The following is a 26,381-nucleotide window of genomic DNA, read 5'->3' on the forward strand; positions in this document are numbered from 1 at the left end:
TTGTTTGGATAGCTCAGGAACTGCACAACACTTGTGATAAATGGTTTGGGTTGGTTTATTTAATTGCATTTACTAGTTTACTGTCAATTTCTTTGTTGTTTTTGTTTGGAGAGTGTAACAGTATAATTTTAAACCGTCCCCTCGCCCATACCCGGGCGCGAACCAGGGACCTTCTGCACACATCAACAACATTCACCCTCGAAGCGTCATTACCCATCGCTCCACAAAAGCCACGGCTCTTGCAGAGCAAGGGGAACTACTAATTAAAGGTCTCAGAGCAAGTGACGTCACTGATTGAAACGCTATTTAGCGCACACCGCTAACTAAGCTAGCCGTTTCACATCCGTTACAAGAGCACGTGTCCAGTTTGTCTGTCATGTTTAATGTTGTGTGAACGTGCACGCTTTAGTGTGCGTAGATATACCTGGCCTGCGCGCCAAGAATAGGTGTGGCCAAATGTACACTACATGACCAAAAGTATGTGGACACATGCTCTTCAAAAATCTCATTCCAAAATCATGGGCATTAATATGGAGTTGGTCCCCCTTTGCTGCTATAACAGCCTCCACTCATCTGGGAAGGCTTTCAACTAGCTGTTGGAATTTTGCTGCGGGGACTTGCTTCCATTAAGCCACAAGAACAATAGTGAGGTCATGCACTGATGTTGAGAAATCAGGCCTGGCTCGCAGTCGGCGTTCCAATTCATCCCAAAGGTGTTTGATTGGGTTCAGGTCAGTGCTCTGTGCAGGCCAGTCAAGATCTTGACAAACCATTTATGTATGGACCTCACTATGTGCACAGGGGAATTTTCATGCTGAAACAGGAAAGGGCCTTCCACAAACTGTTGCAACAAAGTTGGAAGCTCCGAATCGTGCACTGAATGTCATTGTATGCTCTAGCGTTAAGATTTCCTTTCAATGGAACTAAGGGTCCTAGTCTGACCCATGAAAAACAGCCCAAGACCATTATTCCTCATCCACCAAACTTTACAGTTGGAACTATGCATCGCGGCAGGTAGCTTTCTCCTGGCATCCGTCAAACACAGATTTGTCCATCGGACTGCCAGATGGCGAAGCGTGATTCATCACTCCAGAATACCCATTTCATGAAGCTCCCAACGAACAGTTATTTGCTGACGTTACTTGCAGAAGGAGTTTGGATCTCGGTAGTGAACCACCGACAGATGATTTTTACGTGCTACTTTCTGTAGCCCTCGGCGTTACGGTTCTTGTCTGGCCTACCACTTTGCATCTGAGCCGTTGTTGCTCCTAGACATTTCCACTTCACAATAACAGCACTTACAGTTGACCAGGGCAGCTCTAGCAGGGCAGAAATTGGACGAACTGACTTGTTGGAAAGGTGGCATCCTATGACAGTGCATCTGAGCCGTTGTTGCTCGTAGACATTTCCACTTCACAATAACAGCACTTACAGTTGACCAGGGCAGCTCTAGCAGGGCAGAAATTGGACGAACTGACTTGTTGGAAAGTTGGCATCCTATGACAGTGCCATTCTACTGCCAATGTTTGTGTATGGAGATTGTATGGCTGTGTGCTTGATTTTATACACCTGTCAGCAACGGGTGTGGCTGAAATAGCCAAATCCACTCATTTGAAGGGGTGTCCACATACTTTTGTATATAGGTGTATTTAAGTGCCCATTTGAGGAAGTTCCAGGTAGTTAGTAACGTTTTGGGTAACGAGAGGCAGTATCTGAGCCTGGTCGACCCCACCAGGAGAGGCTTTTTCTTTTGAATGCCGACATTTTGATGTCAAAACTTTGTAAATATTACCGTCACCTTTGAAACACCAGCGCAGTGTAAATAAATCCAACACTCATTTGCACCTCTACTGTACTTGCATGCCTCCTGCTGAATCTTGTACTTGAATGCCCTTATTTTATGCTGACACAGCGCAGCAGAGATGGGCTACAGATTTCCCGCCAACCAATGGTCTCAATGGTCTCGGAGTCTCTGAATTTCAACTTTATGTTTATTGTGGTATAGTGTGATATAAGCAGAATTCAATATAATTTCAATGCAAGAACCCCCCAAAATATAGATCGCTTATTTCATCTGCCCCCTTTCGCCGGGTCTGACCTGGTGACCGAACAGGCTACCAGCTGGGGGGATAGCTCCAGGGGCCCTTGGGGGTGGGCTGGGCATTCATGGCCGGTTTGGCGGAGACCCAGGGGTGGGGGGGGCTCGGAGCACCTGACCACCACACAGGCCTGTCTGTCGACATAAGCCCCGCACACCACAGGGTCGTCCCATCCCTGAAGTTGAACTTTAACCGTTAATAACTGGCACACAAGAGCATGTCAAGACGTACATTTTCCCATAATCAATTTCATTTTGGGATAAAGTGTAATATAGGATAAGGTGAGGACAGCAGGGGCGGAGGAGGTGGGGGGGGGGCGTTCCGGGGGGGGGGTACAGGTCCGGTTCGAACGTTGGTAACTGTAGGGTGCGACCCAGAGAGGGGCACTCCATCCAGCCAGCTTCCTGCCCTGACCCACGGAACTTACTCTGCCCCCCAGAAGGACAGTGTCACTCACCCAGTCACCTACCTCTAGGCCTCAAAAGCCCTCCACTCACTAGAGGCCCAGTAAGCCAGAAAAGGGGGGGACAGGAAAGCCAACCTCCACAGATGCTGCCTGCTCTGCTCTCCTGAAGGACAGTGTCACACACACCTATTTACATAGGCCTTGTCCCTGGGGTCTACCTGACTTCCAGGCAGGCTCCCACGGACCTGGTGACCTCTTCTATTGTCAAAGCACCCCTGTTTGGTTCTGACTCCTACCTCACCCTCCTTGGCTCTCTTTGGGAATCACCCATCACCACATCCCGGCCAGGGCTCAGCCACCTCCACAACCTCGCCCCCAAGGCGAACCTGGGCCCCACACTCAAGCAGCCCTCTCCCGGCCACGAAGAACTCTATTGCTCAACTGTCAGGGACCAGCAGCACCTGGTGACCCAAACGCGCACTGTGCACCTGGTAACCTATAACAGGCTCTGCACACATTGTAACATTCTCTTTTTTCTGTTCATAGAGTCCCAACTCTACGCTCAACAGCCTAAGTCCAACCACGTACTTTGTGACACCCCGCTCCGTTTCTGCGCCAGAGTTGGGCCCTGCCCGAGTCCGGCCGCCCTTGCTCTGACTCTGAGTGCCCCGTCTGGGGGCCCCCACGTGTACCTGGTGACACTACGACTTCCAGGAAGGCCACAGTGAGTCAGGCCTGACTCTGCCCCCAGGCCTGACTCACAGTCCAAGAGGACGGGCCCACTCTGTTTCTGGTCCCTGCTTCAATGCCTTCACTCTCCCTGGGCCTGAGAGTCCAGCTTACTCCCTGGAAACCCAGACCTGCAGGCCTCCACACCTACTCTCCTGTCCCAGTCCAACACCCCTCTCTCTGGGCATCACCCATGACCAAATAACTGTATGTATTTAACAGTGTATGAAAGATGGATTGCTGCCTCGATCAGAGCTCTGGCCTGACTTGGCTTTTTATTTGCAACTCTGCCTAGAAGGCCAGCATCCCGGGGGTCACCTCTTCACTGTTGATGTTGGGACTGGTGTTTTGCGGGTACTATTTAATGAAGCTGCCAGTTGAGGACTTGTGAGGCGTCTTTCTCAAACGAGACATTCTAATGTACTTGTCCTCTTGCTCAGTTGTGCATCGGGGCCTCCCACTCCTCTTTCTATTCTGGTTTGGGACAGTTTGCGCTGTTCCGTGAAGGGAGTAGTACACAGCATTGTACGAGATCTTCAGTTTCTTGGCAATTTCTCACATGGAATAACCTTCATTTCTCAGAGCAAGAATAGACTGATGAATTTTAGAAGAAAGTTATTTGTTTCTGGCCATTTTGAACCTGTAATCGAACCCACAAATGTTGTTGCACCAGATACTCAACTAGTCTAAAGAAGGCCAGTTGTATTGCTTCATTTATCAGCACCACAGTTTTCAGCTGTGCTAACATAATTGCAAAAGGCTTTTCTAATGATAAATTAGCCTTTTAAAATTCTAAACTTGGATTAGCTAACACAACGTGCCATTGGAACACATTAGTGATGTTTGCTGATAGTGGGCCTCTGTACCCCTATGTAGATATTCCATAAAAAGAATCAGCCATTTCCAGCTACAATAGTCATTTACAATATTAACAATGTCTACACTGTATTTCTGATCAATTTGATGTCATTTTAAAGGACAAAAAATATGGCTTTCCTTTCAAAAACAACAACATTTCTAAGTGACCCCAAACTTTTGAACGGTAGTGTATATTGACTCTATGCACAATCACAGGACTCTACACACTCACTCACACACACTCCAACACAAACACACACTTAATTTTGTCACACACATAAAACACACACACATTCATACTGACTCTGCGCACACACACACACACATATAATCATCATATACGCTGCTGCTACTCTGTTTACCATATATACCTTTTTACAGAGTTGTGCGACAAACAAAAAACATCCAGTCAGCAGCAGTCCTGTGGGAGAAAACAAGCCCAGTTCCTGTTGCGTCATGCTGATGACAGAGTCAGGATTTGACGTAAACAGCATGAGTCCATGGCCCCTTCCTGTGTGGTGTCAACGGTACAGGCTGGTGGTGTAATGGTGATGGGAATGTTTTGCTGGCACACGTTAGGCTCCTTGATACCAATTGAGAAACGTTTGAACGCCAAACCATGTAGAATAAATGCCCCAGAGAATTCAGACTGTTCTGTAGGCAAAGGGGTGTCAAACCTGGTACGAGATGGGTGTACCTATAAAACTGGCCTCTGGGTGTATATTTGATAATTTATTTATGCACTTAGAGAATATTCTTGTATAAGGAAAAGCACATTTTACGAATGTAATAAATTATTATTATTATTATTATTATTATTATTATTATTATTATTATGTATCTCTACCCCTACCACTCCAGTATCCCTGCACATTGTAAATATGGCATTGGCACTGACCCTGTATATACACTATAAACTCAGCAAAAAAAGAAGCGTCCTCTCACTGCAACTGCGTTTATTTTCAGCAAACTTGTGTAAATATTTGTATGAACATAACAAGAGACATAACAACTGAGACATAAACTGAACAAGTTCCACAGACATGTGACTAACAGAAGTGTCCCTGAACAAAGGGGGGGTCAAAATCCAGACATGCTCAATGGGATTGAGATCCTGGCTCTTCGCTGGCCATGGCAGAACACTGACATTCCTGTCTTGCAGGAAATCATGCACAGAACGAGCAGCATGGCTGGTGGTATTGTCATGCTGGAGGATCATGTCAGGATGAGCCTGCAGGAAGGGTACCACATGAGGGAGGAGGATGTCTTCCCTGTAACGCACAGCATTGAGATTGCCTGCAATGACAACAAGCTCAGTCCGATGATGCTGTGACACACCGCCCTAGACCATGACGGATCCTCCACCTCCAAATCGATCCCGCTCCAGAGTACAAGCCTCGGTGTAACGCTCATTCCTTTGACGATAAACGCGAAACCAACCATCAGTGAAGAGCACTTTTTGCCAGTCCTGTCTGGTCCAGCGACGGTGGGTTTGTGCCCATAGGCGACGTTGCCGGTGATGTCTGGTGAGGACCTGCCTTACAACAGGCCTATAAGCCTCTCTCAGCCTATTGCGGACAGTCTGAGCACTGATGGAGGGATTGTGCGTTCCTTGTGTAACTCAGGCAGTTGTTGTTGCCATCCTGTACCTGTCCCGCAGGTGTGATGTTCGGATGTACCGATTGTGTGCAGGTGTTGTTACACATGGTCTGCCACTGCGAGGACGATCATCTGTCCATCCTGTCTCCCTGTTGCGCTGCCTTAAGCGTGTCACAGTACGAACATTGCAATTTATTGCCCTGGCCACATCTGCAGTTCTCGTGCCTCCTTGCAGCATGCCTAAGGCACATTCACGCAGATGAGCAGTGACCATCGGCATCTTTCTTTTGGTGTTTTTCAGAGTCAGTAGAAAGGCCTCTTTTGTGTGCTAAGTTTTCATAACTGTGACCTTAATTGCCTACCGTTTGTAAGCTGTTAGTGTCTTAACGACCGTTCCACAGGTGCATGTTCATTAATTGTTTATGGTTCATTGAACAAGCATGTGAAACAGTGTTTAAACCCTTTATAATGAAGATCTGTGAAGTTATTTGGATTTTTACGAATGATCTTTGAAAGACAGGGTCCTGAAAAAGGGGTGTTTATTTTTTTTGCTGAGTTTATATACAAAAGTATTTGGACACCGCTTCAAATGAGTGGATTCAGCTATTTCATCCACACCCTTTGCTGATAGGTGTATAGAATCGAGCGCACGCCCATGCAATCTCCATAGACAAAGATTGGCAGTAGAATGGCTTTATTGAAGGGCTAAGTGACTTTCAACATGGCACCTTTCAAACAAGTCAGTGTGTTAAATCTCTGCCCTGCTCGAGCTGCCCCAGTCAACTGTAAATGGAAACGTCTAGGAACAACAGCAGCTCCACACATGCTCATAGAACGGGACTGCCGAGGGCTGAAGCACGTAGTGTGCAATAGTCATCTGTCACCGGTTGCAACACTAACTATGGAGTTCCAATCTGCCTCTGGAACCAACGTCGGCACAAGAACTGTTCGTCGGGAGCTTCATGAAATGTGTTTCAATGGCCGAGCAGCCGCACACTAAGAGTGGTGTAAAGCTCGCCGCCATTGGACTGTGGAAACGCGTTCTCTGAAGTGATGAATCACGCTTCACCATCTGGTAGTCCAATGGACAAAGCTGGGTTTGGCGGATGCCAGGAGAACACTACCTTCCCAAATGCATAGTACCTACTGTAAAGTTTGGTGTAGGAGGGATAATGGTCTGGGGCTGTTTGGTTCAGGCTAGGCCCCTTTGTTCCAGTGAAGGGAAATCTTAACGCTACAGCATACAATGACATTCCAGACAATTCTGTGCTTCCAACTTTGTGGCAACAGTTTGCGGAAGGCCCTTTCCTGCATGACAATGCCCCAGTGCACAAAGCCAGGCCTAATCGCCCAACATCAGTGCCCGACCTCACTATTGCTCTTGTGGCTTAATGGAATATTGTAACATGTAGTGGAAAGCCTTGCCAGAAGAGTTGAGGCTGTTAAAGCAGCAAAGGGGGACCAACTCCATATTAATGCCCATGATTTTGGAATGAGATGTTCGGTGAGCAGGTGTCCACATACTTTTGGTCATGGAGTGTAGCTTACTTCCTTTCTCGTGTTCTTCTTATTTCTATTTCCCGTCTGTTTTTGTTCTACTTTATTTTATAGTACTACTGTTATTGAGTACTGCATTGTTTGGAAAGAGCATACAAGAAAGGCATTTCACTGTGCACGTGACAATACAACTTTGGAACTTAAAATTTGAGTATATGCTGTTGTTGCCCTTTACATCCTTCTGCTGACCTTACAGTTTGCTTGAACAAAATAGGAAAACGGTGGTCATTGAGTGTGTGTGTGTATTCGTTCTCTTTAAGCTCTTCCCAGCAAGCAGGGGACGTCCTGATGACATTTGGTGATGTTCCCATTTGGTCCTTTAAGGGTTTCGACGTGATGTTATCCCAATGACGTTCTGAGATTTTATTTAATTTATTAGGATTGTTCTAAGAACATTGAGTGATTAGTCCCAAGGGAATGTTCTCTGGGGGACCTTTGTCATCTTCCCTGTAAGTTCTCAGCGTGTCACTGAGGACCATGTCAGGACGTTCTCACAACTTTAATTTTACTAGTTCTTAGGATTGTCCGAAGGCAACATTCTCTGCGGGACCTTTATATAGAGTTCCCGGTTTGTCCCAGGGGAGTTTTTAGGATTTTCTCGGGACGTTGTGCTTTGATCCCCTTAAGGTCACATGAACTTTCTTGGTAGGTTTTGTCTAGATCCCGGTTTGTCCCGAGGACATTTTTAGGACATTCTTGGGACGTTTGTGTCATGGTCCCCTGAAGGTTTTTTGGACGTTCTGTCATTGTCCCCTGGAGGTTTTTGTCACGTGATGGTCCCAGGTGTCCACAAACCACATTCATTCCTTATAATACATCTCTGCACTTAGCAAAATAATGTCATCTGCACTGCTATTTTAGTTATCGGGTAATCTGACTATTCTCTCACTGATTTAATTTACTCATTTCAGCAATTTGAGTTTGGGGTTTCAGTAGAGTTGTTGGTGGGGCTCATTATTCAGTTTTAATGTTACTCCTGAATCACTATGATAAATGTAATAGTTTTTCGTCAGTGTATTTTTTACCAGAGCTGACATTTACTTAGATGTGAAACGTGTAGGAAAAGGCCATCAGTCAATGATGCAGACATGGTGGTGTAGCAAGAGTTCAAATCCCAGGTGACGACATGTTGAATAATAAGTACTGTATGAATAAACTTAACATCATGTGTGTCAAATATTTAAGTTGAAAACATTGTGTTGAATGCTGTGGTTGTGACTGGATCAGTTTGGTTCACCAATCAGGGTCTTGATGGGCTTGGCAAAAGTTACAAGGGTGATGTAAAATGAAACTAGGGTGTGTGTGCCCTGGGTAAATAAAGAACACATTTGGGGTGGGTGTTTCTTTGTGACAATTAGGTGACAAAGACCTCCAGGGGACCATGACACAGTGTCTCAAAAATGTCCCTGGGACTAACTGGGAACTAGGCAAAACCTCCATGCAACCATGACAAAAAGTCCAGATGACTTCAGGTGGCAATTTTGTGACATCCCGGGGATGTCCTAATACCTCATTATTGTTTGCAAGATTACTCCAGTACTTACTGTATTCAACTCAACTAAACCCACACACACACAGAAGGGAAGTGAGTCATGTGGAGACAGCGTTGCTTTAAACCCCTCTGAGTAAAGCCAGGCTAATCAGATCTTACCTCACAAAACCCACTGGCCAAGTCGGGCTGGAAGAGAGAAAAAAAAGTTTTATTGTCACATACACCAGATAGGACTAACTATTCACTTGTCATTGTCACTTCACCAAAAAACTATAACGTTGTTTTCATACAGTATATATTCTCTTGTGACTGAAAAACATTGCAGTTAATGTTGAGATGTGTTCTTTACTTGAACTCTGTGAAGCATTTATTCGGGCTGCAATTTCTGAGGCTGGTAACTCTAATGAACTTATCCTCTGCAGCAGAGGTAACTCTGGGTCTTTCATTGCTGTGGCAGTCCTCATGAGAGCCAGTTTCATCAATGCGCGTGATGGTTGTTGCGACTGCACTTGAAGAGACTTTACAAGTTCTTGAAATTTTCCAGATTGACGTGACCTTCATGTCTTAAAGTTATGATGGACTGTCGTTTCTCATTGCTTACATGAGCTGTTCTTGCCATAATATGGACTTGGTCTTTTACCAAATAGTGCTATCTTCTGTATACCCTTGTCACAACACGACTGATTGGCTAAAACGCATTAAGAAGGAAAGTTAAGAAGGAAAATTCCACAAATTAACTTTTAAGAAGGCAAACCTGTTAATTGAAATGCATTCCAGGTGACTACCTTGTGAAGCTGGTTTAGAGAATGCCACGTGTGTGCAAAGCTATCATCAAGTTGAAGGGCGTCTATTTGAAGTATCTCAAATATAAAATAGATGTTGAGTTGTTTAACACTTCCTTGGTTACTACATGATTCCATGTGTTATTTCATAGTTTTGATGTCTTCACTATTGTTCTACAATGTAGAAAATATTACAAATTAAGAAAAACCCTTGAATGAGTAGGTGTTCTAAAACTTTTGACAGTGTATGTGGTTGTGAAATTGTAACTCAACTTAGTGTCATCTAGGTGTATTGTTTGTCAGTTATGTTCTTCATTATTGTGTTTTTGACGGAGAAACGATTTGTGTGGGGAACTATTTCCATTGTCGTTTACTGAGCTCTTCAAACTGTTTATCTGGGTGTCTTTTGTAATGCTGCCCGGCCCGCCTGTAAAAAGAAAACCTTTTTTTTCCCTCCCTTTGTTCTTTCTCTCTCTCTATTTTCTCTCTGTTTGATGGTGTAGGCAGTTAGGGTGTGTGTGTGTGTGCGCATGTGCATGCTTCTGAGGGGGAGTTGATAGATGAGTGGGAGAGGGTTGTACAGGTGAAACAGGGTGGAGTTCTACAGGAAACGTGTTACTCAGAGCTATTGTGAAGAGGCTTACAACCATTGGTTGTGTGTGTATGCATATTCGTGTGTATATGTGCTGCTGTCAGTGAAAAAAACACTATTATGCTCTCTGTTTTGTTTCTTTTTAAATCACACCGCAAGGCTAGCACCCCCCCCCCTCTGGTTCAGAGTGCAAACCTCAAAGATCTACACATATCTTTTAGATTATATTCAAGGTTCTAGACCTTTTCAACAGTCAAAACAATAACATGTTCTATATGCTTGCGCAACCAAGACCTTCTCCAGTAAACATCCAATCCTGCAGATCACCATAATTGTTAACTACCTAGTTAGTTGACTAGCCAGCACAAAATTACAAGTTAGTATTTATTGATCCAACCCAAAAATGCAAAAATGTAACAAATGAATTATATACACACATTGACTTGTTGCTACCAGATCAACGAAACAAAATCATCAGAAAATGTTTATTTCCGGTTTATCATCCGTTTAATCTGATGGTGTTACATTTGGCTAGCACAGCAAATAACCAGAGCTAGCATTGTGAAGGTAGACAAAGATCAGTTTACCTTGTTAGCCAGCTAGAAAGATTAATTTATCTCACCACAGCCAACAATATAACTAAACTAAATGTAGCTAGGATACGAGTCCAATGTTTGACGGCCACATTGTTCAGCTAAATCAAAATGAGCTAGCAGCAGTAATTACCCCACTATCGACCTCTTCATCTGCTTCCTCCAAAACGCAACTATATTTTAACCAGGTGTACTGCCCACTTAGTTTCAATTAAGGAACATACTGTAGTTTTAATGAACCGCTAGCTTGTGCTAGACATGTATTATAAACCTCACGTTACAAGACCAAGCCAGTTGTTTGTTTACATGTAGTAAAGCTTATAAATCAAATGCTGCACCTTGTGGTGATAATGTTGAACTGCATGTTAATTACTCCAGGATGATACATTACATGAAGCAAACAAATTGCAACTTTATTTCAACCATCATGTATTTTGAGAGTGACCACTGTGTAGGGTAACTTTTACATGGGCTGCAAAGCAGCTATGTAGTAATGTGTGAGTTCCATCTTTGTATGGCTGACCGGCCAGGACACAAACCAAATGACACTTGTAGCTAGCATGCTAATCACTGGAGAAGGAGGACAATGAGTGTAGCGGAATGAAACAAAATGGTGTAAAGTTGCAGGAGGAGATCCTCCCGTAGCCGAGATGCTTACAGTATTAAAATATAGATACCGCCATGATAGACAGGAGGATACACTACTTCAAGTCTCAAGGGGGGTGACATCACATTGGCTACTAGAACTCACATGCAGCTCACCTCTACTACAGTCACAACCCGTTCACCTCCTCCTATGCCAGCGACAGTATAACTCAGCCACCAACTGTGTGATCAGAGTCAATGTAGCAGAATTAAATATCCACAAAATTAATTCTGAGGGTGCTAGATTGACTCACACAGTCTGCTCTGCTGGCTGCTGAGTTTGATGCGGAGGAGGACGAGGTCAGTGAGTGTAGAAGAGAGGTGAGTGTGTATCACATGTGAGCTAGTTGCTAGGCTCTTTCTCAATTCATCATTACTCGATTCCTCTCCTAGTCTCCTTCTAAAAACCCATTGGAGAAGTAGGTCAGAGGGGAGGGACTTTGTACCTTCTCCTCCAATACAGTTGCAATACAATACAGTTGAGGAGATAGGATGCAAATAATCAAGGAAAGACAAAGTGAGAATGCCCTAGTAGCCATGGTGTGGTGACGTCACCCGCCCTGAGACTTAAGGTACTGTCATCCTAGCCCAACCAAGATCAAGGTTTTGGTATGATAATAGATGCTGCTTTGTGGGTATGCAGTGCTGTTGTGGACCGGGGTTGCATCCTAGGTCAGCCATACAGGGATTGTTACAACCACAGCAATGATCAAGGACGTCAGCTGCAGCTGCAAATCTGTGCAATATCATCAGACAAAATGAGAGTGAGTGACAACCAAATAAAACAGAAACAGTGACTGTTCAATGACCAAAAAATCCACTATACTTAATTAAACACTTTACACTTTATTTCATATCATACATATCATGTAAATCGTTAGTGGGTTTAGACATTAATCTTACTCCAAAACAAGAGAATATTGAATAGTTCAAATAATAGTGTCTAATACAAATAATAAGAAGAATATCAGGGATGGTCTGGAACAGAAACCTGAACACCCGGTAGCTAGATCGCCATGCATGTTCTAGGTCTATGCATTGTTTCTTTTAAGAGTATTTTTGTATTCTTTACAACCAATTATAACATTAAACCACTAGTATACAGTATATATCCCATTGGCGATATACCCTTCAGTCTCTCCAGGACTTGGGGCTTTCGTTGGGTCCTTTAGCCGCAGTCAGGGTTTACCATCTTTCACAGGTCTGTGTATCTGAGGTTAGGAAATATAGAAATTAGACCAGTCATCATAGTTCTCTCTTTGGGACTGGAAATCAGTTCATTAGCAAGTTAGCTTAGCTACCCGACATGACCTAGAATAGATGGTTAACTTGATAAACAACTTGCCCGTGTGCTACACATCATCCTGGCGCCGCCACCTCCTGCTGCTGCTAACATTACTATCCATGCACAAAGTGATGCTTCTTTGGGAAATATATCTATACACTTCAATTTTCCACAGACGGAAGTTGAGAAAAAAGATGAAACCCGCACACTGCTCTTGATAGTATCACTGCTCTTTAATAAGCTTTACATATCGGCCTCAACCCCTCTTTCGTATCATCTGAGATCCCTAAACATTGGAAAGCTGCCGCAGTCATCCCCCTATTCAAAGGGGGAGACACTCTAGACCCAAACTGTTACAGACCTATATCTATCCTACCCTGCCTTTCTAAGGTCTTTGAAAGCAAAGTTAACAAACAGATCACCGACCATTTCGAATCCCGCTGTACCTTCTCCGCTATGCAATCTGGTTTCCGAGCTGGTCATGGGTGCACCTCAGCCACGCTCAAGGTCCTAAACAATATCATAACCACCATCGATAAAAGACAATACTGTGCAGCCGTCTTAATCTACCTGGCCAAGGCTTTCGACTCTGTCAATAAATCTTATCGGAAGACTCAACAGCCTTGGTTTCTCAAATGACTACCTCGCCTGGTTCACCAACTACTTCTCAGATAGAGTTCAGTGTGTCAAATCGGAGAGCCCGTTGTCCGGACCTCTGGCAGTCTCTATGGGGGTGCCACAGGGTTTAATTCTTGGGCCGACTCTTTTCTCTGTATACATCAATGATGTCGCTCTTGCCGCGGGTGATTCTCTGATCCACCTCTATGGAGACAACACCATTCTGTATACTTCTGGCACTTCTTTGGACACTGGGTTAACAAACCTCCAGACAAGCTTCAATGCCATACAACACTCCTTCCGTGGCCACAAACCGCTCTTAAATGCTAGTAAAACTAAATGCATGCTCTTCAACTGATCGCTGCCCGCACCTGCCCGCCCATCACTACTCTGGACGGTTCTTACTTAGAATATGTAGACAACTACAAATACCTAGGTGTCTGGTTAGACTGTTAACTCTCCTTCCAGACTCACATTAAACATCTCCAATCCAAAATTAAATCCAGAATCGGCTTCCTATTTCACAACAAAGCATCCTTCAATCATGTTGCCAAACATACCCTCGTAAAACTGACTATCCTACCGATCCTTGACTTTGGCGATGTCATTTACAAAATAGCCTCCAACACTCTACTCAGCAAATTGGTTTTAGTCTATCACAGTGCAATCCGTTTTGTCATCAAAGCCACATATACTACCCCCCACTGCGACCTGTATGCTCTCGTTGGCTGGCCCTCTCTTCATTTCGTCGTCAACCCCACTGGCTCCAGGTCATCTATAAGTCTTTGCTATAAGTCTTTGCTAGGTAAAGCCCCGCCTTATCTCAGCTCACTGGTCACCATAGCAGCACCCACCCATGGCACTCGCTTCAGTAGGTATATTTCACAAAAATTCATGAAGCTGGAGTCTTATATCTCTCTCACTAACTTTAAGCATCAGCTGTCAGAGCTGCTTACCGATCATTGCACCTGTATACAGCCCATCAACAAATAGCCCACCCAACTACCTCATCCCCATATTGTTATTTTATGCTTTTCCTTTGCACCCCAGTATCTCTACTTGCACATTCATCTTTTGCACATCTATCACTCCCGTGTTTAATTGCTATATTGTAATTATTTCACCACTATGGCCTATTTACTGCCTTGCCTCCCTTATCTTACTACATTTGCACACACTGTATATATATTTATCTATTGTGATATTGTTTCACGACTTCCGCCGAAGTCGTCGACTCTTCTTGTTCGAGCGGTGTTCGGCGGTCGACGTCACCGATCTTCTAGCCATCACTGATTCATTTTGTCTTGTCTTCCTTCACACCTGGTTCCAATCCCATCAATTACATGTTGTGTATTTAACCCTCTGTTTCTCCTCATGTACTTGTCAGTGATTGTTTGATTGTATGTTTGTGCAAGTTGATTATTTTATTTATTTTGGTTTTTGGAGGTTTGTTAACTTTTATTAAACGATTACGTTCATACCAAGTTTGTTCTCCTGCGCCTGACTTCCCTGCCACCAACACGCACCCATTACATATTGACTGTACGTTTGTTTATCCAATGTGTAACTCTGTGTTGTTTGTGTCGCACTCCTTTGCTTCATATTGGCCAGGTCACAGTTGTAAATGAAAACTTAAATAAATAAATAATAATTAAATAATTAAATTAAATAATTAAATAAAGGTGAAATAATATATATATATACATCATTAGGAAGGATGTGTGTATATACATGTAGCGTAGACAAAACATCATTAGGAAGGATGTGTGTATATACATGTAGCGTAGACAAAACATCATTAGGAAGGATGTGTGTATATACATGTAGCGTAGACAAAACATCATTAGGAAGGATGTGTGTATATACATGTGTGTGTATATACATGTAGCGTAGACAAAACATCATTAGGAAGGATGTGTGTATATACATGACAAAAAAGCATCATTAGGAAGGATGTGTGTATATACATGTATTAGGAAGGATGTGTGTATATACATGTAGACAAAACATCATTAGGAAGGATGTGTGTATATACATGTAGCGTAGACAAAACATCATTAGGAAGGATGTGTGTATATACATGTAGCGTAGACAAAGCATCATTAGGAAGGATGTGTATATATACATGTAGCGTAGACAAAACATCATTAGGAAGGATGTGTGTATATACATATAGCGTAGACAAAACATCATTAGGAAGGATGTGTATACATGTAGCAGGGCACTGTTCGTCTGGCCTGTTTATTTGATTTCACACCCACCTCATTCTCGTATGAAAAACTGGCAAATTAGTTTTCCCTTTCAAGCCCAATAGGCCATGTCTTACCTATGTAGCTCATATTGATTGGCTGGGACTGTGGCAGCCCTTGTGTGGTCTCTGGATGTGTGTGTGTGCACGTGTGTGCGTGTGTACGTATGTGTGTGATGTGGTGTAACGAGGCAACACTTGATCTACAAGTAGTTGGAATTGTCTTCTCAAATACACACTGACATGTCACACCATGTAGTGTTTTGTAGGGACATTAGGTCAGGTTAGATATGGATTATTTAATGGAAGAATTACTGGGGAGGAAGACAAAGTTACACCATCATCGGAAATCAGAGGACAGACTTTATTTGAGTATAGATTGTATCCTGAAATGTAAATGTAAAAGTAAAGCCTGAATGGTGTTCTTAGCAATGTCTATTATGATGTTAAATCCAAACTCTCTCCTCCCCTCCAGAATTCCATCCGCCACAACCTGTCCCTCCACAGTCGTTTTGTTCGTGTGCAGAACGAGGGGACAGGGAAGAGCTCGTGGTGGATGCTGAACCCCGAGGGAGGGAAGAGCGGGAAGTCCCCCCGACGTAGAGCTGCCTCCATGGACAACAACAGCAAGTTCACCAAGAGCAGAGGACGGGCTGCCAAGAAGAAGGTAGGAAGGAGCAGAACAGTACATACACTGTCTATCATCAGCTGTATTTCAGCACCTCTACAGTGTTTGTTTGTCAATATGGGAAAGTGAATAGATTGGGGCTCATCACTTAGACCATTATAGGTTAATATGAGGTGCCACAAAGTGCTGAAACTAAAACAATCTCTAATTTTACCTACTGTGCAGAGTTGTTCTGCACGTCTGTCAGCTTTGTGTCAGTGGCCTGTCCACCTGTGTACCTTTGTCTACCTGAGCTCACCTCTGTCCCTCTCCTGTCTCCCCAGGTGGCTCTCCAGGACGGGGTAGTTGGGGGTGCAGACAGCCCGGGAGGCTCCCAGTACTCCAAGTGGCTCGGCAGTCCCAACTCCCACAGCCACAGCAATGATGACTTCGAGGCCTGGACTACCTTCCGGACGCGTGCCTCCTCCGACGCCTCCACCCTCTCTGGCCGGCGCTCTCCCTTCCTGGAACAGGACATCGACCTATCAGAGGCCGACATCCATATGGGCTACCCTGGAGGGATGGGGCCTAAGATTACCTCCATGGCCACCCTGCCCAGTCTATCAGAAGTGGGCCTGGCCGGCTCCATGGGGGGTCATCATCATGGTCACCACGGAACAGAGAATGTCATGGAGAGTCTCCTTGACAACCTCAACCTGCTGTCCCCCAAGAATCAAGGCCAGCTGGTGGTATGTGGCGGGCCTGGGTCTGGGCCCGACTCCTCACGGTCCTCCCCCTCCTCCATACTTCAGAACAGCCCCTATAGCTCCCCCTCCATGAACCCCCAACCCCAACAGCAGGACTACAGGAAGTGCCTTTATGGCCAGACTGGGCCAGGCATGAACAGCCCACATCTCTCCCCCATCCCCATGCAGACGCTGCCAGAGAGCAAGCCTCCAGGGTCCTTTGCACACTTCCGGAGCCATTACAACTGCCCTGCTGGGCTCCTTAAGGAGCTGCTGACCTCTGAAGTAGCTGACCCCCGTGGTGGGGGTGGTGGGGAGGCCATGCCCACCATGGAGACAGTAGTGTCCCAGTCAGGGAGAGGGCGAGGAGGAGGAGGGCGGATGCTGCCCAACTACAGCAGCCAGGGGCAGGTGGGACAGGTGGGGGGGCACGGAGGGGTGAAGATGATGAGTCCCCCTCCTCAGCAACACACACGGCACCCTCAGTCCCACACTCAAAATCCACACCCTCACCCACATCTGCAGCCTTTCCACAGCCAGGGCCAGTGCCCTCCCCCATCTGGGCCCTCCATGAACGGCTGTGGCCTGATTCCCCTGACCAGCCTCAACCACGCTGGGGGCCCTGCCCGTCTAGCCAGCCTCAGGACACACATCCACCAGCTACAGCAGCGGCCCCACAGTGGTGGTGGTCACCCAGTCTCAGGCCATCACAACCACAGTCCCCACCACAACGGAGCTCTTCCACCCAGCTACAGCAGCAGTACTAATGGTTATGGGAGACCAGGTCCCAGCTCTGCTCATCCCCAGTCCCACCACCATCATCATCATCATCATCATCAGGAGAGGCTGCCTAGTGATCTAGACGACATGTCCATCGAGAGGTTTGAGTGTGACATGGAGTCTGTTCTTCATGACACGCTGATGGACGGAGACTCGTTGGACTTCAACTTTGACCCCATGGTGACCACCCAGGGATTCAGTCAGGGGGTTGGGGTGAAGACCACCACACACAGCTGGGTGTCTGGCTAAGACACACACACACCTCTCCGACTCAGTGCAGACAGGTTAGTGTATAGAGATGCAATACAATGCAACAGTGTAAATATAATATCATATATTTACTATTAAATTGTGTCTCAATGGTAAATGTTTTGCAAAACCTTTAATAGATTCATCATGCAGTTATTGATGGTTTTACAGTTTTGATTTTTCAGAGTTTTCAACATTCTCCACTGGCCTTCATTAAGAGAATGGAAGAGTCTAAAGAAACCATTGCCCCTCTCCAGAGGACTATCATCAGCCCATCCCAACTCTGTCACTATCCATTGCAGATATGTAAGGTGGAAGAAATCAGGTGAAAGCTCCATCAATCAACTGTGTTCACATATCTCGACCCTTTAGATTTGCAAAGATCAAGGGGTACGGAGGGACTGCTCTGGCTGAGTCTGTGAGGGAAAGGCTGGTCTGAAGTTGGCCTTGTAAATATAGCAGCACAATACCATTCACTTCAACAGTACTTGGAAGAAGCTGGAGACTCTTAAAGCAATGTTTTATTGTGAAAAATGTTTTGTGTTTAGTATGTTATTTTCGTTTTTTGGATCTCACATTATGTTTCTGCGAGTGTGTATTTATCTTTTTTAGTTTGGCTTTCGCTCTTCAAAAACAACTGGAATGGAGTCGGTTCTGTTTCACATTCAAGTTGGGTCCCACCTTTCAAGGTGCTTTTCAAAAAAAGTTTTACATATTATGTCTGAGTAAGATATTATGGATGTAAATATGCTACTATACTTCAAACATACAGTGCATTCGGGAAAGTATTCAGACCGCTCAACTTTTTCCACATTATGTTACTTTACAGCCTCTTTCTAAAATTGATTCAATTTTTCCCCCACATCAATCTACACACATTACACAATAATTACAAAGCAAAAACATTTTTACATTTTTTTAAAAACGTTTTTGTAATTGTTTAAAAAAAAAAAAAAACTGAAATATCACATTTACATAAGTTTTCCGACCCTTTACTCAGTACTTTGTTGAAGCACCATTAGCAGCGATTACAGCCTTGAGTCTTCTTGGGTATGACACTACTGTCACGTGTGCTCCCTCTCCGGCCTCTAGGTCACCAGGCTGCTCATTATGGCGCACACCTGTCACCATCGTTACGCGCACCTGCGCATTATCAGGCTCACCTGGACTCCATCACCTCCCTGATTACCTTCCCTATATATGTCACTCCCTTTGGTTCCTTCCCCAGGTGTTATTGTTTCTGTTCCAGTTTCATGTCTGCGTTGTTTGTTTCGTGTTTTGTATTATGCTTTAATTTATTTATGAAATTATTCACTCCCTGAACTTGCTTCCCGACTCCCAGCGCACACATTACAACTACAAGCTTGGCACACCTGTAGTTGAGGAGTTTCTCCCATTCTTCTCTGCAGATTCTCTCAAGCTCTGTCAGATGGGATGGGGAGCATCTCCAGAGATGTTTGATTGGGTTCAAGTCCGGACTCTGGTTGGGCCACTCAAGGACATTTACAGACTTGGCACACCTGTAGTTGGGGAGTTTCTCCCATTCTTCTCTGCAGATTCTCTCAAGCTCTGTCAGGTTGGATGGGGAGCATCGCTGCACAGCTATTTTCAGGTCTCTCCAGAGATGTTCAATCACATTTAAGTCCGGGTTCTGGCTGGGCCATTCAAGGACATTCAGAGACTTGTCCCGAAGCCACTCCTGCATTGTCTTGGCTGTGCTTTGGGTCGTTGTCCTGTTGGAAGGTCAACCTTTGCCCCAGTCTGAGGTCCTGAGCGCTCTGGAGCAGGTTTTCATCAAGTATCTCTCTGTACTTTGCTCAGTTCATCTATGCCTCGATCCTGACTAGTCTCCCAAGTCCCTGCCACTGAAAAACATCCTCACAGCATGATTCTGCCACCACCATGCTTCACCGTAAGGATGGTCCCACGTTCCTCCAGACGTGACTCTTGGCATTCAGGCCAAAGAGTTCAATCTTGGTTTCATCAGACCAGAAGATCTTGTTTCTCATGGTCTGAAAGTTCTTTAGGTCCCTCTTGGCAAACTCCAAGCGGCTGTCATGTGCCTTTTACTGAGGAGTGGCTTCCGTCTGGCTTCTGTTCCATAAAGGCCTGATCGGTGGAGTGCTGTAGAGATGGTTTACCTTTTGGAAGGTTATCCCATCTCCACAGAGGAACTCTCCAGCTCAAGGCCCTTCTCCCCCGATTGCTCAGTTTGGCCGGGCGGCCAGCTCTAGGAAGAGTCTTAGTGGTTCCAAACTTCTTCCGAGTTTCATAGCAAAGGGTCTGAATACTAATGTAAATAAGGTATTTATGTTGTTTATTTTTAATACATTTGCTAAAAATATATATTTAAGAAACTTTTCGCTTTGTCACTATGGGGTATTGTGATGCCATCATGGGGTATTGTGTGTAGATTGATGACAAAATAAATGTATTTAATCCATTTTAGAATAACGCTGTAACGTAACAACATTTGGAAAGAGTCAAGGGGTCTGAATACTTTCCAAATGCACAGTATATGCTATATCCTGTGTGTATATTTGTGATACAGAATATTCTTAATTTTTTTCATATTTCCCTAAAACCAGAAATGTCTTAATTTCTCTCAGTCTATGCATTAAAAAGCCTTTCAAACTGACGATATTCTATGTTGAACCTTGTACCCAGGAACCAGTCCAGCATAGGAATAGCCATAATCACAGTGATTTATATATCAGTGATAGTACATATCAGACTAGTTCAGTGATAATAGATTCAGTGTATTTCAGTGACAGGACAAATCCGAGAGGTGTAGCAAGGGGTTATTCTCACCTCAGCCTTTCATCTGTCTTCTATTCTCTCCCTCTTCAAGTCACTCCTCAGTTACTATTCCTAATTCCATCTACTTTTCTCTCATCATCTAATGTATGTGACAATCAAACACTCCATTCCTGGCCTTTCTCAAATCAGCTCTAATCCCAATACACCACTTGTTCTCTTTCCCTCGTCCAAAATATCTCCCTCCCACTCTCCTGAATTTGATTTTACTCACCTCTCTTTATGCCTTAATATTCTCTCCCACTTTATCTCTACTCCTTCCTTCTCTCTCTCACCCTCTCTCTGTCTCTCCCTCCCTGCCTGTGGGTGTGAGGGCGCTGTATGCTTTCGTGGTCATTTGAAAGGCTGATAATGGAACCTAGTTTAACTCACAGAACACAGGATATTTTCTTCCATATGAACCCTGCATCTTTGCTTCCCTGTTTATCACGGACCACAACGTGTTACCCAACTAACCTGCTGTTTTGGAGTCAGTGTACTTATTCTACAGGTAACTGCCAAAATAATAACACACAAGTATATGGGGGATACAAAGTCAATTGAAAGCAGGTGCTTCCATACAGTTGTGTTTCCTCAGTTAATTAAGCAATTAACATCCTATCATGATGAGGAACATTATTTTGACTACCATGGCTATGCCACCGTAGGATGACAATCCACAGAGCACGAGTGGTCACTGAATGGTTTGATGAGCATGAAAACAATGTAAACCATCTGCCATGGCCGTCTCAGTCACCAGATCTCAACTGAATTGAACACTTTGGGAAATCCTGTAGCGGCACCAGAGACAGCGTTTTCCAGCACCATCAACAAAACACCAAATGATGGAATTTCTCATGGTAGAATGGTGTCGTATCCCTCCAATAGAGTTCCAGACACTTGTAGAATCTATGCCGAGGTTCATTGAAGGTGTTCTGGCTTCAATTAACAACCTGTTGAGAAACTTTATGTTGGTGTTTCCTTTATTCAAGTTTTATTAGTCATATGTTCCTTCTCGACAATGCAACAACAATAAAAACAATATTACAAAATAACAATATGTACATAAAGTAAATTGCTCAGTAGAATAAATTAACATTTTAGCATAAGTATAATACATTTATAGTCCAATATTTACACGTTTTGGAGAACGGGGGATTGGGGGGGCAAGTGTTTAAATTGTGCTGTATTTATCAATAATAATTAGAGGCTGGTAGCAGCAGGTGTGATATGTGTAGCATGAATGTGTTTGTGTGTGTGAGTGTGTGTGTGTTTGTTTGTTTGTTGGTGTGTGTGCGTGCGTGTGCGCGCATGTCTGTCTGTGTGGGTGAGTGAGTGCATGTGTGCTGAGGTGCGGAGAGTCATTGCAGGTGGTCAGTCCAGTTCAAGTGTTCAGCAATCTGATGGCTTGTAGATAGAAACTGTCTCTGAGCCTTTTGGAGTCAGACCTCATGATGCAATACTGTCTGCCCAATGGTAAGGAAGTGAACAGCTCGTGGCTGGGGTGTGTGGGGTCCTTGACGATGCTGCAGGCCTTCCCCAGGCAAGTAGATGTCCTGGATGGGTGGGAGCACGGTCCAGGTGATTTATTTTGACAGTTACCTGTATATAGTCTCACATTTTGCTGAAAATCGTTGTTACTATTCTGTTCCTATTCATTTAGAACATTGTTTTCCAGAGATGTTGTGCGGTCCTCCCATTTAGACTCGTCGGGAAAGCATGTTGTTCATTAGGCTACATGTGAAATAAGTTATAATGAACTTCACAGGGTGGTGAAAGTGCAAGGTGATGAGTTTGATGTTAGTTTCCAATAAATATTGGGGGTCTTATTCTGGAGACATGATCAATGATGCTTGGCTGCCGTTTGGTAATCTCTTTCTTTTGTCCATAATAATCTCACCCTGTAGGCTATACCCGCAATGTATCTGCAAGCTTTTGGCTATATAGCACAATTTGTTTTGTGAGAACACCATCAGTAGATTTAAAATTGAGATGGAAATTAATTGAACTTGTATTTTTTATTCTGTACAAAGTCCTCATGCACAGCCTTTTATCCACAATAAGGAAATGATGGAAACGTCTCTGTTAATGCACATATAGTTTTTTTATGCAGATTTGAGAATATTTGCATGAAAATCAGTCGCCAATTGGATGGAAACCAAGCTAGTGACAGTCACCCAATTAGCATGTTTTTTTAAGTCTAGTCTCCAGCTATCTAAACTTGTAGTAATCATGGTTGAATTCCTGACTGGGGAACCACCATTGATTTTGTTAGTCACTCTCCCTCAGAGATCATATTAAAAACTACAAACATTTCTCTCCCCCATGGCAAAATGTGTAGAATTTCAACAAAATGTAGCTTAGGGCCCCCAAAAGGCAAAGGGCCAGCTCTGACTGCATGTGTGGGAACGGATGTGGGTACGCAGACGCAGCGGCCTCTCATCATAAGTTTTTCTTGACCCCACCCCCATCAAAATTGCCCTGATTTAGAATCTAAGTTTGGGAAAGTGAAGACTTAGATGTTATTTGTTAGTGGACGCAGCATTGTCATGTATAGTAATTCCCAGAGTAACCTGTTAGAGTCTAACTCTGCATTCCAAATGGTAACCATGCCTTTTGGGGCATGAATCAGCAGTCTCAAATTTCAGGCCCGGGAGTGATATCAGGCCTGCAAAGATGAGATATTGCACACTCACACACTCATACCTCGACTTTTTACCTCTCAACATCTTGAAGGGATCTTTATTTATTTTTTGCATTTCCTTTTTCTGTCACAGTGCGTAGGGATTGTGTATGGAAAATATGATACGTAACTGTTTTCTTCATTTACAGTAGGGATAAGTTGATGCTAGAATAGACTGTTCACAAACCTTACCAGCCATGTGTGAGTTATATATTTATTCTCTTTCAATTTCTGTTGTTTCCATTTTTTTTTGCTTATTTCAAAATAATAGCCATTACTAACTTTCAGCATATATATGTGACCTCACTGTAAATAATAATACATTAATATGTTGATTGTTTAAAATGAATGAAAAGTTTAAGATAGGGTATGCAGTATCTACAGAGATCTTATCGTGAGTGACTCCGTCCCAAATAGTACCCTAGTTCCTATATACAGTGCATTTGAATGTATTCAGAGCCTTCCCCTTTTTCCACATTTTGTTACGTTACAGCCTTATTCTAAAGTGTATAAAATCCTTTTTTTACTCATCAATCTACACACAATACCCTATAATGACAAAGCAAAAACAGGTTTTTAGACATTTTTGCACATTTATTTAAAAAAATACAACAGAAATACCTTATTTACATAAGTATTTAGACCCTTTGCTATGAGACTCGAAATTGAGCCCAGGTTCATCCTGTTTCCATTGATCATCCTTGAGGTGTTTCTACAACTTGATTGGAGTCCACCTGGGGTAAATTCAATTGATTGGACATGATTTGGAAAGGCACATACCTGTCTATATAAGGTCCCACAGTTGACAGTGCATATCAGCAAAAGCCAATCCATGAGGTCAAAGGAATTGTCCTTATAGCTCCGAGACAGGATTGTGATCTAGGGAAGAGTACCAAAAAATGTCTGCAGCATTGAAGAGGAACACAGTGGCCTCCATCATTCTGAAATAGAATAAGTTTGAACCATCACGACTCTTCCTAGAGCTGGCCCCCCGGCCAAACTGAGCAATCAGGAGTAGAAGGGCCTTGGTCAAGGAGGTGACCAAGACCCAATTGTCACTCTGACAGAGCTCCAGAGTTCCTCTGTGGAGATGGGAGAACATTCCGGAAGGACATCCATCTCTGCAGCCCTCCACCACAATCAGGATTTTATGGTAGAGTGGCCAGACGGAAGCCGCTCCTCAGTAAAAGGTACATGACAGCTCGCTTGGAGTTTGCCGAAAGGCACTTGAAGGACTCTGACCATGAGAAACAAGATCTGGTCTGGTTTGATGAAACCAAGATTGAACTCTTTGGCCTGAATGCCAAGCATCACGTCTGGAGGAAACCTGGTACAATCCCTATGGTGAAGCATGGTTGTGGCAGCATCATGCTGTGGGGATGTTTTTCAGCGGCAGGGACTGAGAGACGAGTCAGGATCGAGGGAAAGATGAGCAAAGTACGGAGAAATTCTCGACGAAAACCTGTTCCAGAGCACTCAGGACCTCAGACTGGAACGAAGGTTCACCTTCCAACAGGACAACGACCCTAAACACTCAACAAAAACAATGCAGGAGTGGCTTCAGGACAAGTCTCTGAATGTCCTTGAGTGGCCCATGATAGAAACTCCCCAAATACAGGTGTGCCAAGCTTGTAGCATCATGCCCAAGAAGACTCAAGGCTGTAATCGCTGCCAAAGGTGCTTCAACAAAGTACTGAGTAAAGGTTCTGAATACTTATGTAAATGTGATATTTCATGTTATTTGTTTTGTTTTTATTTCTTTTGTTTTATTACTGTTTTTGCTTTTTCATTTTTGGATATTGTGTGTAGATTTATGAGAGGGGGAAAATGAGTTAATCCATTTTAAAATAAGGTTGTAACATAACAAAATGTTGGAAAAGTCAAAGGGTCTGAGTACTTTCCAAATGCACTGTAGTGCACTTTTTGGGCTAAATTCCATAGGGATTAGGGTGCAATTTGGGATGCAATCACTTTTTTAAATGCCAGCTTTAAGATAATCATCCATGAGACAATTGTATAAAATATAAACTTTCTGTTACTATTTTGATTTTGATTTAAGTGCTGTTTTTTGATTTTGTAACATACATTGTTACGTAGCTGCTGTTTGTATATATACAAAAAACAATAACTAAAAGTAGAAATGTTAAAATAGACTTTATCAACAACATACACGGCAGGTAGCCTAGTGGTTCGACCGTTGGGCCAGTAACCGATCGAATCCCAGAGCTGACAAGGTCAAAATCTGTTGTTCTACCCCAGAGCAAGGAAGATCAACCACTGTTCCTAGGCTGTCATTGTAAATACGAGTTTGTTCCTAACTGACTTGCCTCGTTAAATAAAAAGATAAGTTGAATGAATACAAGTAGGACCAATTTTCATTTAAAATGTTGCACTTCTAAAGTTTTGTAGTTGCTCAAGTGTTTCATAGAATTTGTTTTGATTAAAAAGATTTTACAGAAAAATGCTTATCCTCAAACGTAAAAAAGTGTTTGAGCCGGTTACATTTCTTAACTTATGTACAGAAAGCAAAATGTATTTTGATATACAGTATGTGGGAAATACCATAAAAGTATAATATAATTATTCAATGCGATTTGTTTATGCATTACAGATTATCTATATTCAGAATATATATTGTAAGGTAGCTGTTGCTGTTTGTTATATAGACAATTTACTGTTTTATTAGTTATGATTTGGAGCGAGGTAGAATTGTTAACTGTTATGATTTGTATCATATTTTGACAATGGAAAATCTTTAAAGTCAATGGTTATTGTTCAATGTTAATTCTGACCTTAAAATCACTGTTGATGAGTTGGTGTTGACTCTGACTTGAAGTTGTTTCTGGTGTTCATTACATGTTAATGTAATTGGTAAATGTTTATTCTGCCATGAAAATGCTGTCTGGAATTATTTAGCCTTGGTGTTAAAAAAATACACCCAACCACCCCCCTAGAGTCTATGTCCGAGCCCCCACGGAAATCTAATTTAAATCCCCATCAAAATCTTTCTGTCTAAG

The 26,381-nt window shown here is 43.5% G+C and overlaps 1 protein-coding gene across 2 annotated transcripts in view; it reads left to right on the forward strand.

Annotated features, from left to right (window-relative positions):
- LOC135509709 (forkhead box protein O1-A-like) overlaps positions 1-26,174 on the forward strand; it is a 75,534-nt gene extending 49,360 nt beyond the window's left edge. The window contains exons 2-4 of one of the 2 annotated variants that reach the window (XM_064930588.1): positions 15,979-16,170; positions 16,455-17,920; positions 18,057-26,174. In XM_064930588.1, the coding sequence (XP_064786660.1) occupies positions 15,979-16,170; positions 16,455-17,885 (1,623 nt within the window). In that variant the 3' untranslated portion in view covers positions 17,886-17,920; positions 18,057-26,174. The remainder of the gene's footprint in view (positions 1-15,978; positions 16,171-16,454; positions 17,921-18,056) is intronic. The other variant, XM_064930589.1, reaches the window with a different exon arrangement.
- Positions 26,175-26,381: the final 207 nt, after the last annotated feature.

Source organism: Oncorhynchus masou, chromosome 22 (assembly GCF_036934945.1).
Source record: "Oncorhynchus masou masou isolate Uvic2021 chromosome 22, UVic_Omas_1.1, whole genome shotgun sequence".
NCBI classification, from domain to species: Eukaryota; Metazoa; Chordata; class Actinopteri; order Salmoniformes; family Salmonidae; genus Oncorhynchus; species Oncorhynchus masou.